Source organism: Toxorhynchites rutilus, chromosome 3 (genome assembly GCF_029784135.1).
Source record: "Toxorhynchites rutilus septentrionalis strain SRP chromosome 3, ASM2978413v1, whole genome shotgun sequence".
Classification (NCBI taxonomy): Eukaryota; Metazoa; Arthropoda; class Insecta; order Diptera; family Culicidae; genus Toxorhynchites; species Toxorhynchites rutilus.
The window spans coordinates 307,698,599-307,715,082 of NC_073746.1; the positions used below are offsets into that span (position 1 = coordinate 307,698,599).

At 42.4% G+C, this 16,484-nt stretch overlaps 1 protein-coding gene across 7 annotated transcripts in view; it reads left to right on the top strand.

The window, feature by feature from the left end:
- Positions 1-16,484, top strand: part of LOC129780622 (ras guanine nucleotide exchange factor B) — a 212,261-nt gene that overhangs the window by 189,952 nt on the left and 5,825 nt on the right. For all 7 annotated transcript variants that reach the window (XM_055789090.1, XM_055789092.1, XM_055789091.1 and 4 more), the window contains 8 exons: positions 6,285-6,427; positions 6,498-6,916; positions 6,975-7,316; positions 7,377-7,554; positions 7,614-7,826; positions 14,659-15,134; positions 15,198-15,350; positions 15,415-16,484. The exon at positions 15,415-16,484 is cut by the window's right edge and continues 5,825 nt beyond it. In XM_055789090.1, the coding sequence (XP_055645065.1) occupies positions 6,285-6,427; positions 6,498-6,916; positions 6,975-7,316; positions 7,377-7,554; positions 7,614-7,826; positions 14,659-15,134; positions 15,198-15,350; positions 15,415-15,814 (2,324 nt within the window). In that variant the 3' untranslated portion in view covers positions 15,815-16,484. The remainder of the gene's footprint in view (positions 1-6,284; positions 6,428-6,497; positions 6,917-6,974; positions 7,317-7,376; positions 7,555-7,613; positions 7,827-14,658; positions 15,135-15,197; positions 15,351-15,414) is intronic.

Consider the following 16,484-nt stretch of genomic DNA (forward strand, 5'->3'; position numbering starts at 1 on the left):
TTCTGCTCATCTATTCTCAGAAAATTTTGCATTCTCTCTTGCGTCTCGGGATGACGGTAGGTGGTGATAGAATCAAATTGGAAACTTTTGCTTGCGCCAGCGAGTGTCTCTGTAAAATCATTCGTTTTTCACTCAAATAGCAATCATTGAGCCTCGATCGTGGCAGTAAAATATAGGTAGATAGTTGAAATCGAGTTGTTTCCTGTACACTATTGCAATTACATTTTTTTTTGTTTTTGATATGAAACGATCTAAGCCAACGCAAAAGACCATATTAACGCAAGTTATTGGTGAGCGGGAAGGTGGATTCATGTGCACTTGAATGCTGACAAGGAAAAGAGTACAAGGGAAAATAAAATCATACATACAGGCAGATTCAGTCTATTTTGACTCACTCGTTATTGTGTTTCGTGCGATCCTTCCAAAGGAGTATTCATTCATCGAATATTTGTTTCCACTCTTTGTTTTGTTATGTTCACTCTCAGTCCTGATTGAAGATGGTCGGGGAGTGAAAAATGATTAATCGTGCAATCTCACGATTGCTTGCTGCATTCTTTTCGCCATGATTATTCCAAGCAGATACAAGAGTGATTTATAATTAGGTGTGGAGAAATGAGCGAATCAAATTTTCCATACTTGATTACATGTCACTATCGCCTCCAATGCGACACTGAGTGGTGCCTCGGCATGTCGCATTAAATGTAAATTACTGTATATGTTGCGCAATTCACGAGCCCAAAGCAGTGATGAAACGGATAGTAATTTGGCCGGAAACCGGATATCTTTCAAATTTCGAGGCCGGATGGCCGAATATCTTGGCAATCCATGTCCCATCAGATAGAGGAGAGGAGTGTCTATTCACCATAGAAACATTTATTGTACCCTGAAACATTCATATGCCTAATTTGGTTTCATTTGCTTGATTAATTCTCGAGTAATGCACTTTTTTTTTTTTTTACAACTTAAATGCATTTTTATTCAGATGTTTTGCTATTTGCATACATATTTTACAGTTCAAGTGACACAGTCTGGGCTTTACATCTTCGGTTCAGCTTTTGGATTTAAAATCATACTGTTAAGCAAAAGTTCCTTATTTATAATTTGACAGTTGTTCACCATTTTAATGGTATTGTTTGAAATTAAATTTGAAAGAGACTACTTATAAACTACTAACTAACTAACTAATAACCAACTAACTAATCTACTATATACAAATTTTTTATCAGGTCAAATTCAGAGGATCTAGATTTCTCAACAAATTTAGCTTTTGTTTCATACATAATTGCATCTAGTTTTTGGATATTAGCCTCTTGGTGTAGATCCGAGATCCTTGTGTCAAAAGGACGATCAAGAATCATCCTCAATGCACGATTTTGCGCCACTTGGAGTTTGTTCCTGTGAGTCTGAGCACATGACCCCCACACCACAATTGCATAAAGGATGGCAGGAGCTATGATTTGATTGTAGACGGCCAGTTTGTTCACCTTTGAGAGACGGGATCGTCGACAGATCAGAGGGTACAGAGATCGCACCAAAGCGGAACACCTATTCAAATTCTTCTCCACGTGCTGACGGAAGAGGAGTTTCTGATCTATCACTAGCCCCAAATATGTTACTTCAGCGGACCACTCAACCCTTGTGCCATTCATCACCACAACGCAAGATGGAGGAGGTTTGAGTTTGGGAGACTGCCTGTGTAGGAACATGATTGTTTGGGTTTTGGAGGCATTGATTTTAATTTTCCATATGTTAGCATATTCAACAAAGGCATCGTTGAAGCCTGTTTGTTATTTCACGAGGCATCCTCCCCTTGACGGCAATTGCGGTGTCATCTGCGAACAGAAAGGACGCGCAGCCATCTCCCAGGGGAGGAGTGTCAGAGGTGTAAAGGCTGTACAGCAAAGGGCCCAGCAGACTTCCCTGCGGGACCCCTGCCTGGATGGAAAATGTGTTTGACAAACAGCCATTCAACGATACCCTGAACGACCTTTGCTGAAGGTAACACCGGATGATTTTCACGAGATAAATTGGAATGTTAAAGGAACAGAGCTTATATACAAGCCCGTCATGCCAGACACAGTCGAAAGCCTTTATGACATCCAACAGTGCCAAGGCTGTGGACTTGGATACAGCCCTGTTCCTTTGGATGGTGTTCATCACTCTCACTAGTTGGTGGATAGTCGAATGCCCCCGTCTAAACCCAAACTGTTCAGGCAGGAGGATGTTGTTGACCTCAACAAATTTTTGCAATCGGAATAAAATGATTTTTTCAAAAAGTTTGCCCAGCGCTGAAAGGAGGCTGATAGGTCTGTAGCTTGAAGGTAGAGTTGGATCCTTCCCGGGTTTGCGGATCGGCACGATCTTCGCTTCTTTCCAGATGCTTGGATAATAGTGCAATTCCAAGCATCGATTGAAGATGTTGCTGAGCAGCGAGTAGACTTTGGGAGTGAGCCTTTTCAGGATCAGGTTGAAGATTCCATCAAACCCGGGAGCCTTCATATTCTTAGTGGCCTTCAGCGCTGAGCAAACTTGTTCTACATTGACCTTATCTTCCCGAGGTATGGCACATGGGGAGGTATCTAGTTCTTGGACGCACTGCGCAACCTGCTGTTCGAGCGGACTAGCCATATGCGAGCCAAGCAAATGCGACGATGCAATGTGATTGCCTATCGCATTCGCTTTCTCAATATGCGCAACGAGGAGACTATCGCCGACCTTGAGAGGAGGAACTGGTTTCGGATGGTTTTTCAGCACTTTGGCAACCTTCCAAAATGGTCTGGAGCGATCATCCAAGTTTTGTACGGTGCGCCCGAAGCTGTTGTTTCGAAGAGAGACCATCCTGGAAGCAATCTGCCTGTTCAGATCGGCCATCTCTTCCTTTCTGCCGAGATCCCCGGTCCTCTGAAACTGGCGTCTACGCACATTTCGCAAGCGGATCAATAGTTGAGTGTGAGAGTCAATAGCAACGAACTTACCCCTCACAGGAACACGCCGCACACACGCCACATCAGCCACGGAGATGGCGTATTGAAGTCCCTCTAATGCTTGGTCGATGTCCTCCACTGAATGCAGCAGCGGGTTCTCCTCGAGGTGATGGTTCACCATCCTTCCAAACGCCAGCCAGTTGACGTGATGGTAATCCTTTCGAAGGTAGATGGCTGGAACAATGTTGACCCCTACTTCAGCAACCATCGGAAGGTGATCGGAGCTGAGCTCGTTTACCGCCACCGGCTTGGTCAGCATGATGTTTGAAAGGAAGATGTCCAAAGTCGATGGATTTCCCGCAGGTGAGGTGAAGGTTGGCTTGTCCGAGAACTGTACCGCATACTGCCCATGTTGCGCGTGGTCGAAGAGAAGCCGCCCGTTTTGATTTTGTCGGTAGTTCCGCCAATCCTCATGGCGGGCGTTGAGATCACCCCCAACAACAAAGCGAGAAGAGGTGCGAGTGATGGCAGTCAAGTCATTTTGGAACTGACGCGCCATCCTGTTGCTGTTCGGACACTGATGAGGACAGTACACGGCAATGAAATGGATGTTGCCGTTTGTCAATGCGACCTCCACACTAATCGCCTCGATGACCGACGTGCGAACGTGCGGAAGTATGTTGAGCTTCAGGCCTTTCCCTACGATGACCGCAACACCGCCCCCCCTAGAGCTGGTGCGATCAAGCCGGATGATGTTGTGATCCGGCAGCCAGAAACTGTCACCGGATTTTAGGTGGGTCTCTGAGAGCAGACCCACGTCGATGCTGTGTCTGCCGACGAAATCGGCAAACTCGATGGCTTTTGCTCTTATCGAGCAAGCGTTCCAAGTGGTAATTTTCAGAGACCTAAGAGCCATATTCAATAATAAACTTACCAAGCACATTCATCTGCTCGGGCTTGTTGCGGCACGCGCGGAGGGCGGTCGTCATCTTGTCAAAAATTTCCAGTAGCTCCGTCGGGGTGAACTTTTCGGAGTTGGTTTCAGTTTGTGGTGGGCGCCAAAATCCAGGGGGGGTGGGAGGCGAGCGCTGTCCGGCGGGCTCGCCGGAGGTACGTTGAGGAGGGGCAGCTCGATCCCGAGCGCTTGGATGAGTTGTTTGCTGAGTGGGGCGAAGCGGAGGAAAATCTTCTGCTCTAAACGACTTCTCCTTCTTCCGCCCCGGTTGATTGTTGATAGACGCCTGCTTGCGGATATGTTTGAAATTTTCGCGTTTCGGGCATTGCCGGTCCGAACCCTGATGAGCGCCGCCACAGTTGATACATTTGTACTCCACTTTACCAGCTTTGTCCACTGGGCAGTCACCAGTGGCGTGGTCCTTAGCACACGTGCTGCAGCGAGGTTTGATGTTACAGTTGCGGGTGCCATGTCCAAAATTCAGGCACCGCTGGCACTGGGTGACGTCGCGACGGCCGCCACGGTAAGGTTCCCATCGGATTCTCAGGGAAAAAAGAGAGCGGATCGCTTTGAGGGCATTCAGCGTCACCGTCCCTTTCTGAAAGTGCACCAGAAACAGACAGTCCGGGTACATCTTCTCGTTTTCACCTCTACGTTTCATCCGGTAAATGGCGGTTACGACTAGCTTAAACCGATCCTTGAGTTCAGCGGTGATCGTCTTCGGGTCGTAGTTAGACAGGCCGCGAATAACAGCCTTGAAGGGTTTGTCCCCCGGGATGTCGTGGGTGAAAAACTCAATATTGGCATTCTTCAAAAACGCCACGACCAGATCAAATTCATTCCGCGTACGGAGGAAAACTTTAGTGCCGATGCCACATAGCTTATATTCTGCTTTAACGCCCATCGATGCAAATTCACTGATGAGTTTGTCGAGAGCGACCGCCTTCACCACCAGCGGAGGGAGTTTGATTTTGGATGCTGCCTCAGTAGCAGAGTTTGCATTTTCAACCGTCGCGCCGAAGTCGCCTACTTCAGTGCCGTTCGATGCGGTGTCACAGTCGCGAAGGCTCGACTCTGTGCGGGCCCTTTTCACCGCGCCACCATCGCGTGCATCATTAGATGACGCTTGCCTTGAAAATTTATTGCCCCTGGCAATGCGATCATTTTTTGCAGGGCTCGAGCCTGCCTTCCTCTTCTTCTTGCTCATCACACACTACGCGAAGCGTCAAATTTATGACGCGGTAAGAAGAAAACACACGATACGAATAACGCGAAAAACGAAAAGAAAAAACCACACGACGATATCCAAGTTGGATTACCACTGGTGGGGTCCAATCTTAGATCGAAGCGCAGCGAAAGCAAAGTGAACTGGACTGCTCAACAGTCCGATGCCGAATGAAATGAATGATGATCGACTAATGCAGAAATTTGTGTTTCATTTGTATGGCAGCCCCCCCTTTGAGTGGGGGAAGGACTGTCTAACCATCATAGAAACATTTATTGCATCCTAAAACCTGCACATGCCGAATTTCGTTTCTTCACTTGATTAATTCGCGAGTAATGCAGAAATTTGTGTTTCATTTGTATGGCAATCCAACGACAAAAATCAAGTCAAAGGGAAACAACAGTCGTCTTCCATTTGGGAACGAAAGTTAATAGTTAAAGCGAAGTAAGCCAGCCAGGTCGTCAACTTTGAGAAGCCGGTCGATGGGTAATTGACGAGACTTACGCGGTCAGGGTTGTTAACAAATGAAATGTCAGGAAGCTCATCGTTCGCGTTCAGGAGGTCGTTAATTTGATGTAACCCTAGTTCCGTAGATGCGTTAAGAGGTAAAAATTCATTGAGATCATCGTCGAAAGTACACACTAGATTCGACAGATTATAGTCACCGAGGATTACGATCCATCACCAGAGCTGGTCATTTGTTGAATTTATTGAATGGATTTCACGTGTCGAGAGCAAATGTAGAATAAAATGTTATAAAATCTAATTAAATGCTCAGTATTGGAATCAATTTGAGATAAGTCACTGACCTGGAGCGTCTCCGGGATGCAATTTTGTCAAATTTACTGATTCTATGTCTTCAAGTGATTGATATATTCCACTACTGTAATGACTGAATTGTTGCTTCCTGATGAAGGCATCCAATTCCAACTGAACCGGAAGACAATTGAGAGGATGGGTGAAAGTGCTGTACACGGGTATCTTGTACTGGGAACATCAAAGTTACAGTAGAATTATCCCTTTTTATCACAGGTCTGGTATGGTGCTATGATTAGATATTAGCCAATCTGTGCCAATAGATTGAATTGGTTATTGAAAAATACCCCACGATATAGATATGACAGATATACTAGAAACAATCACTTCAGAAAAATAACTAAAATATAATAATACTTTCCAGGTATAAATCTGTCCAAAGTCCCAGTGTCATCTCCGGACAGTCCTCGACAGGCAGGTGGACACCTTTCTCCGACTAGCGACTTTGTTGAAGATTCCAGCGTTTCGGAGGACAATACGTCCTCCGCCAACTCATCGTCCGAGCAGGTTCGTGAGCTGTTTTCCATCAAGAGTAACTCTTTTGTTAATAAGAATCTGTTGTTTTCTTTCCCTACAGAGCATTGGCGTCTACTGCACCGAGACAGCCCATCCCATTGGTCGACCTCTGCCGATTACGGCAACTACCCATCACCATACGTTCCAGTTGAGCAACGGAGGTCACAAGACGATCACCACCATCAACGGGGATACTATTATCGAGTATCCGATGGTTGCATCCGACGAGAAGGAACTAAAGTCTCCCTCGTCGACGGTTTCCTGTGCGTCCTCCTCGTCGTCCTCGTCGACTAGTTCCTCGCTGTACAGTTCCTCCCCCTCACCAAATCCAACCAGTGCCCTATCGTCTCACAACGGAAGCAATAGTGGGGCCAGTACGCCCCACCAGCACTTCCACAAGAAGTACCTGCGGGAGGAACACGTGAAGCAGTTGAAGCAAGGCAGCAACTCGTACGTGACACCGGTCAAACAGCACACGAGGTAATTTTTCTGTCCGGTTTTCCACATTTAATGTTTTAACAAGTACTTTTTTACACAGTACAATCAAATACGAGGAGAGCGAGTTGTGTGATGAGCGCAATTATCCTCAGGCCTCGATTAAGAATGGATACAATAGCAGTGAAGAGTACAGTGGCGGTCCGTACGGTGGTGGTATGAAGCCACCGTCGCCACCTCTTTCACCGCACCAGATGCACAGCGCAGGATCCATTTCTGGCATTCATGAACTCCCACAGCAGCCGTCATTGTCTCCTCAACCGTCGCCGGTGAGTAACGGTGGTCAGCAGCAGTCGAAGCTGTCGCCTCCGAAGGCCAAACATCCAACCAACTTGCCATACGATCCACAGGTTCATGTTCACAGTAAACCGCCATTCAGCTTCAGGTAGGAATAGGTTTTATGAATGGACAGACGTTTCCGGAACTAATGTGACGCTCCTTTCAGCTCGCTTATCTTTATGGCGATCGAGAACTGTCAGCAGAAGGCGCTCCCAGTGAAGGAGATTTACGCCTGGATCGTTCAGCACTTTCCGTACTTCAAGACTGCCCCAACTGGTTGGAAGAACAGCGTCCGACATAACCTCTCGCTGAACAAATGCTTCCAGAAGGTGGAAAAGGCGGCTGTAAGTTTCCTCTATGATGTTCTCGTTTTCCGTGTTCAAAATTATGGTATTAATCGCAGAACCTCGGCAAAGGATCACTCTGGATGGTTGAACCACAGTATCGGCCCAATCTGATTCAGGCCCTATCGCGGTCACCCTTCCATTCCGGGTCCGGAATCGACAAGACTACCTACAAGGCGATGCAACAGCAGGCTCAGCAGCAAGCACAACAGCAACAGCACCAACGTTCGACCGATAGTCCCACGAGTAGCATTGGTAGCAGTTATTCTAAGGTATGTTTCGAAGCTTGAAAGTTCATCTATGTGTTTTTTTTATTTCATTTATTTTCAATTGGCTTAGCAACGTTAAGCATTAATGAGCCTCTGTGAGTAGAACTATGCAAATGTTCTTTCCTAAAAAGACATAAAAACCCTATCGTTTTTTCAAGAAATGGTACAATAATTATATAACAATTCATAATAAAATAATATTTAAGGCTTCTTCTTGTGGATTTTCTGATAGAGATAACCACCTCCTTGAAGATTACGTGCGATTGCGTGCATCTGAGTATTTTTATTTTCAGAGGGAAATAGTTGGAGAAAAATGAAAACGTTAAAAACCATGGATTATTGGTAAATAATAAAATTATTCATAACAAAAAAGGCGGATGTAAACGGCAATAAAAAATAACAGAAAAAATACACACATACTTATACACTGGAGGCGCTTTTTACGCGGGGGATACGTGCCGCGTGAACAAAAACCGCGTAAAAGAAAAACGCGTAAATTCCATAGTCCGCGTAAATTCCGAAATCCGCGTAAAAAAAACCGCGTAAAAATAAACCGGGTAAATTTCAAAATGAGAATAAAAATCTAACAAACAGTGAATTATTAATTAAAAATGCAACCCACGTTCTAACAATTGATTAACTTATTCTTTTTGTATGCTGTTATCATGATATCTGTATCTTCTTTTATTTCTCAGCTACTAATCAGTGATACAATACCAAGTTATTTCGTGGAAATTCACACCAATAAGCACATTGAATTTGTTGGCGGTTGATACGTGCTGCGTAAAAAACCGCGTAAATTTGGAAATCCGCATAAAAAACCGCGTAAATTCCGAAATCCGCGTAAAAATAAACCGCGTAAATTCCAAAAACCACGTAAAAAAAGCCGTGTAAAATAAAACCGCGTATAAAAAAAACCCCGTAAAAAACGACTTCAGTGTACTTGAAAGTGTATGGACTTAAGGAAATAATATATCAACAAAATAGCATCGAGATTACGTGTAGCCAGAACGTCGCGGATCGAAACATTGGGTATCAATATTGTCCCTTTTCGCGCAAATTTTCTATTAAAGATAACCTGATATTTTGAAATTCATAGCAATACCACACAATGTGATCAATATCGTGATGACCTATACCACAAACACATAGGTTACTATCACTAATATTAATTCGATGTGCATTCGAGGAATAATGATTAAACGTGAGTCTGCACGCTACCCGTATGAAATCACGAGAATAATTATATCCTTTGAACCATGATTTGAGGGAAACTTTAGGATGATAGAATACAGCCTTTATCACTGTCAAAATTAATGGAAGCATTGAACAAAATTGAAGGAATGGACTGGAAACCAGATGAAGCAGATTGGCTTTCCAGGGTCAGAAATCCATGATATAGCAACATTCGCTTAGATTGAGTGCCTAAGATTAGCATTTTTCAAAGTTTGCTATAACTATTGGATTGAGTGTTTCACAACGTATCAAAAAACGAAATGATAACTCGAAAAAGCGCACAGAAAGAGGAAGGATACCAGCATTTCTAGGTTCATTGTATGTGTTGACTGCATACATCCTGGAGCAATACGCAAACAGCGATATTGAATTCTCTCTACTCTCTCAGAATATAAGTACGGGCAGCGGACCTGAAGCCAAAACTTCCATACTACATAACAGATAAAACAGTTGTTTTATACAACCTAATCAAATCATAAGGATTGGCCCCCCACCAAGTCCCTGTTATGGATCGGAGAAAATTTATTCGTTTCTGACATTTTTGTTTCAAGTAGTCTATGTGTTTACCCATTATGCCTCTGGAATCATACACAACTCCTAAATACTTGAATGACAACGAGTGCTTAATTGTTCTACCTAAAAGTTTAAGTTGCAGATGTGCAGGATGGTGTTTTCTTGAAAACATAACCATCTCCGACTTTTCAGTAGAAAACTCAATACCCAATTTATAAGCCCTCATTTGTCTGGCAACTCTCCAAAGAGTGCTCAAACAAGGCTCTCGTAAAAGCCCATTCACAAAATGACGCCAATAGCCTCTCTTTTTGGCTTTAATGAAGCTTTTGAATTTTCGCTTCAAAGAAATGTAATTGTCGTAACGTTCGCAGGAGCCCGATTTACGCCAATCCTTGAACGCATTCCATTTTTCTTTATAAAGATCTGTACAATCTTGATCCCACCACAGATTAGGAGGACGTCGAATTCCCAGGAAAATGTTTCGTCGAGCATCAATAGTATTATTATGAATTAATCCAGTTAGAAAGTTATACTCTTCTAATGGGGGTAACTCATGAACTCATGCCACTGATTCTGAAATAATTGAAGAATATCTCTTCCAATCAATGTTTTTAGATAAATCATGCTAAACATTCATAGTTCCAGACGATTCAGAATAATTTGAAATAGAAACGGCGATCGGCAAATGATCACTTCCATGTGGATCTTGGATAACCTTCCAATAACAATCTAATGATAAAGAGGAAGAACAAAGGGAAAAATCTAAGCGACTTGTGCGGCCTGATGATGGAGCAATTCTTGTTATATCCCCTGTATTCAAAATTGTCATGTTGAATTCATCGCATAGGTCATGAATAGAATTAGCTTTGCGATCGTCCAAAGACTCACCCCAGCCAATGCCATGTGAGTTGAAATCTCCCAAAATAAGATGAGGTTGCGGTAGAAGCTCAATTATATTCACAAGGTTTCGATAATTGAGCATTGTACTTGGAATATAAATAGAAGCAATGCACAAATCTCTACCCTTGAAACGTGCATGACACGCAAGAAATCCAATTCCTGTGACTAAAGGCAGGGGAATCCTGTAAAATGGATAGCATTTTCTAATACCTATGAAAACTCCTCCATAGGAATCATCACGGTCTAAACGAATAATATTGAAATCATGGATGTTTAACACATTGTCCGAAGGAAGCCATGTTTCAGATAGAGCAAACGCATCACAGTTCAAGAAATGGAGCATTTGCTTCAAAGAGTCAAGTTTGGGCAGAAGACTTCAACAATTCCACTGTAAAGAAGTAAATTTCTCTGCCTCATACAATAAATTAGGCATTGAAATTTATGAAGGAGCGGAAAAGCCACTTTGAAACCGTTTACTTAGCTAGCTGACTGATAGTAGGAAGCCAAGCAGAAATGAGACATTTCAATGAATCTGAAAGTCCTAAAATATCAAAGATCCATCCAACAATTAAAGAAAAGGAAATACCTCCTGAAAATGATTGGGGCTCAGTAACCGATTGAGAAGCAAATCTGGAATGACTTGACAATTCAGGGAAATGAACGTGATAGTTAGAGGATCCAATAACCAGGAGGGTTATTGTTGGAAGGAGCAGAAAAATGAGAAGAAGCTTCTGGTTGATTAGAGGATAATCCTCTTTTGACGTAGAACTGCGTCTTTCAGGAAGGGTGCCATTTCAGAAAACAGGGGTGACATTGCTCATTTCGAAACTGAATGACCACTTTCGACATTATGAATTTAGAAGCGAGCTATAAACGAGCGAAATGAAAAAGGCAGTAGTCGAGTTTCGAGCAAAGTATGACATTACGTAACATTGTGTTCGAGCATTTTTCAACTCTAAACGAGAACAAATGTCTCGACAAGAAATGGTTGATCGTCGTATGGGAAAATGTTAGTCAAACGTTGATTTTAATACTAAACCTTACATCAAATAAAATTTCAATTGCATTTCTTTTGGTTTTGACGTCTATTTGTACAAGTATGTGATTATAAATACAATACTTTCATTTCAGCACTATGGAATCACAAAGAAATACAATAAGCGTCACATTTGCAGTACATTTGTACATTTGATTTGATTTCCGTAGGCCTTAGAATGGGTATATGAGTACCATCAATACACCGGGTATCTTGATTTTGTCGAAGAAATATTGCTTTGTTTCATTAAACGATGTATCCAATCCGATCCATTTTTCGCATAAGCTGCTTTGAACACTGATGAAACTGTTCGTCGAGCCACATCAAATGAAAAATTTTCTCCTTCATTGCATTAATTTGATACGACCAGAAGCCAGAAGATTCAAAACGGCCGCTAATTTTAAAGCTGCAGGAGTAGCAGTGCTTCTGAAAGTTGTTTGGAACATGGTTGTATCCAAAATATTTTTAAATGCTTCTTGACTAAGTCTAATATATTGCCGTATATAAGACATATATAAGACATAATAATAATAGACATATATAAGACAAACTCACTCATTTTCACTTAGCGAAAGAGAGTCACTTTTATCCCTCAACTCCCACCTCTGTGGAATAAGCGTACTCTCTTCTTCACTATCGCCATTGTCAAAAACCATTTCGCGATCTTTTCGTTTTAATCACAATTCTAATATAATATCAAATTAAATTTGTTTTTCGGCATTGATATTTGCAATGGTCGTGAAGTTTGCTCTGTTTACAAACCCAAAAATTTGACATTTCTCTTCGAGACAAATTTTGCTCGAAATCTAGTACACTGAAAATAATAACTCGAAAAAGATACATAATACTAAAATCAATTCGATTCGAGTGTGAATTATCTCGAAACGAGTTACTCGTTTCGAAATGCGCAATGTTACCCCAGGTCACGTTTTTATGAAATACAGTTAACGTTAATAATTATTTTCACTGAGAACGAATTCTCATGATTTGCATACCAATCGGAAATTCTCTAAGATTTTTTTTGATATTCTATACATTAAAATTCGATAATCTCTAAACGGTTTAAATTCATGAAAACTGGAAGAACTTTCTTTTTTCCCATACATTTGTTCTGCCGATTTGTGTGCTAACCCTACCCGTATTTCTAATGTTTATAACTCGAACATTTCTTGACAGATCGGAAAGATGTTTGCATGAATTGAATATATCTACGGGTCTATCACAATTATTAAAATGTTATTTTTCATGAGATGAACAATTGAGTAACTGTAAAATTGTTTATCTTTATCTAAACACCCTAACTGCCAAGGGTTGATTGGCCCGATTTTCGGTTTCCCCAACACAGACTTTAAAATCGATGTGTTTTTTCCCACTGAGCTGTGTTTCCCTAACGCGGACTTCAAAATTAATGTGCTTGTGAGAATGCGCTTTGCAAAAACATGCAAGTCGGAGGTATTTTTTGGTGTTGAGTTACTTGTAACGAAGAACATAATCTATTACAAAAATTTCGATGCATTCTAAAACAATATTCGAAGTGGTAAACAAGTGGATTGCATAATATAATTGCGTAGTTCTACGTCGAAAATATGCGGTCGTGTCTTAGATACAACCCCTTACAATTTTTTTAGAAGGCTTGGAGGAGGAAGTATCTTTTCTCTCCCTGGCTCTTCCCGCGATTGTTGGATCGAAAGTAGGATCTTTAAATGTTTTGGACAGTCCTTAACTGTGTTATTTCTCACAAAGAATGCATTTATCAGCAACCTTATTGCAAGTGCTTTCATCATGGTCGACTCCACATTTGGAACATTTAATTTTATTGCACCAGAAGGTTTTAGTGTGACCTAACTGCTTGCAATTAGTGCATATCATTATTTTGGGAGTAAATAATCGAACTGGGAGACGAAGTTTATCAATGATCACATAATATGGAAGAGCTGTGTCCTCAAAGGAGATTCTGAAAGAACCAGATGGGAAATATTTCGTTTTGTTGCCATCAATTATAAATGAACTCAGGGATCTTACTTCCTAAATCTTCACATGAGGAAGTTTAACATCATGAAAAATACCCTCTGCGTTTTCTAAATCTTTTAGTTGGAGAGATTTTTCCGAAACCACACCATCGATTTCAACAATGTGTGCCGGAATATGCACTCGATATTCATCAGTGAACAAAGAATTATTAACAATCGCATTAGCGTCTTTGCGATCCGAGAGCACAACACGGAGTTTTTTTTGTAATTTCAAGACACTTGAGTACTTAGACTTCAGGTTTCTACAAATTTGGGTCACTCTTAAAGGTATCCCTTTGGGACGGAAGAATACCACCCAACGTTTTTTCGATGATCCCGATGATCCGTTTTGGTATTGTGGAATTCGAGAAAAGTCTTGGAAGGAACATTCTGAATGATTGGATGTTGAGGAGAATTAAACAGGATCAATTGTTGTTTTTTTTATTCTCTAGTATAGTGACTTTCAACACATTTCGGCTGGTTTGTCACTTTTACTTCCATATTTGAAAGAATGTCGCGAGTGAGAATTGAACTCGTGATCTCTGTGTGAGAGGTATGGATGTTACCACTACGCCCGATCGCCTCTTTCAGGATCAACTGTTGGTTATGTCGAATTTAACTGTAAGGACTTCGAAGGACGAACTTCAGAAAAACAATTACTAGGAGAAACTACGATGCTCATATCAACTTCGGATGGTTAATTCCCCTTCATTTAGACAGAATTGTGTAACAAAAATGAGAGAAGGAAGAGCATAAAATGCCTAACACTCACAGAAGATAAAACAATTCTATTTGTATATAAGAAAAATAAAATAAATTAATTAATTAAGTAACACCTAACATAAATTCAGCTGTTTTATGTTTTCCAGAGGCAGGGGATCTTCTGAAATCATGCTCCAAGGATCAATACAGCGGGAAGCTTCACACATACCGAAAAATACTTCACAATTCGAAATTCGTATATCTTTTTCGGAGAATTCCACTCGCTAAACATATTGCTCAAATTACTTCACAACTTCTTCCGGAAATAGTCTTCCAAACACTGAAATGGCTTACAAGAAAAAATCCCAGAGAAAATCCGCAATATTCGTTATGATGAAAATTATGATCTGTGTGGTGTTAACAAGATTTTTTTTTTCAGGACAATTTTCCCTATCTCGCAAGTCGGTTGACTCCCATCGACCCCCAGAACGGAGTCCACCTGCATCACCTTCACCAGCAGCAGCATCCGGATCTGGATGGTGACGATTTCAGTCGGTCGTCCACGCCAATCGATTATGACGGGGGAGATTTGCCACAGCACCACCCGGCGGTACCCGGAACGTACCATGTAACATACCATCACCATAGTGGTGGTGGCGGCGGCGGCGGCGGTAACGGCGTTGGTAGTGGGCTTGGAACAATGGTTTCACCGGCGGGTGCGATCGCAAATGGCTACACGACCGGCGGACATGTCGGAAATTCGGGAAGTCTTACAGCAGGGAGGAGTGTTCCGACAGGGGAAACAGGTACACGTGACTGGAGTGCGGACACGATCGAAGATGTGAACGCAGCGACCGCAATGTTAGCACTGAAGCATGGACCAAAAATATTCACCGATGGTGGTTTCCAGAATGGGTGAGTGTTTGTGGTTTTGGGTTAGATCGGTGTCAATATTCTAACGTGTTTGTATTCGAGCAGAACAAATCCGGTGATCACTACCTCGCCAAGCGAGGACCACACCTACTCGGCAGGTGACCCTACCACAGCAAGCGGACGTTCCAGTCAGAACAATAGTGACAACAATAGCAACGAAACGCTGTCGGATGCTGCTTACGAGAGCAGTGAGGAAAGGTTGGTTCGAGTAAACTCAACAAAGATTTCTGATACTGACGTTTTTTAACTTTATTTCGATCAGCCAAAATCCACAAGCTTCGGAAGAGCTGGAAGAACAACGTCGTCAGGCGGGGGTTGATGCGCTTCTCAACCTGGCGGGTATCACCAACTATTCCTCGACCACCATTCAGTCGATATCGTCCTCGCTGAAGAGACCCGCCTCGTCGGTATTTGAAGCGGATCGACAGTCACCGTATCACCATCACCACCAGCAGCAACAGCAGCGACTGGAGAGCACCCCGCCGTCCGGATACAGCATTGTGGTGCAGCAACAGCAGCAGCAACAATCCTATCGCGATTCCTACTACGCACCGGACGATCTCAGCCAGTACTCGTCGCCATCGCCACCGAAGAAGAGCAAATCTTCCTCGTCGTCACGGATGCTCAAAAAGTTCAAAAAGAAGGCTTCCTGGGTGCGGTAATATAATGCCGGAGGGAGGAGAAAACGGGAAAAAGTAGCAGCGGGAGAGCTATCACCATCACCAAGTGCGAATAGTAGTAAGAAACGGAAGGCAGAAAAGCAGGAGAAGTCAGTTAGCTGGGAAATGTGAGACATTTTGAGGGCGGTTTTTTGGTGGCTTGTTGTGGGCGATCGTGTCGGGATTTGATAGTGGGTAGTGTTATTGTGGCTTGTATTCGGGAAAAATTTTCTCAGTTTGTTTCGCAATCTGCTTGCTGATTCAATTTTCTTTCGGCGCTAGATATCTTTTTCTAGATACCTTAGGTCTGATGAAATGATTTCATTCATTTTCGATAGCATTCTGTGGTTGGTCACATATCTATCATGTACGGCTATTGTTGTACTTCACGGAGTTCAGCAGACGATCGAAACTGATCACTTCTATCAAACAAATAATGACCAACCAAACCTATTAGCTCTAAGCGCAAAGTGATGTGGAGAAAAATCTTTCATTCATTTTTACATGTTGAATTTTAAATAGATGAAGTCTACGGGAGAATAGCTGAGCTTGCTTCTCATCTCAGCCCTTGGATTCCGAATAATTATCAAGTGCAAAGTTATGAAATAACAAAATTTGGGTAAAGTTTTTTTTAATCACTCTATATCGACACACTGATGAGAATCTTAAGTTA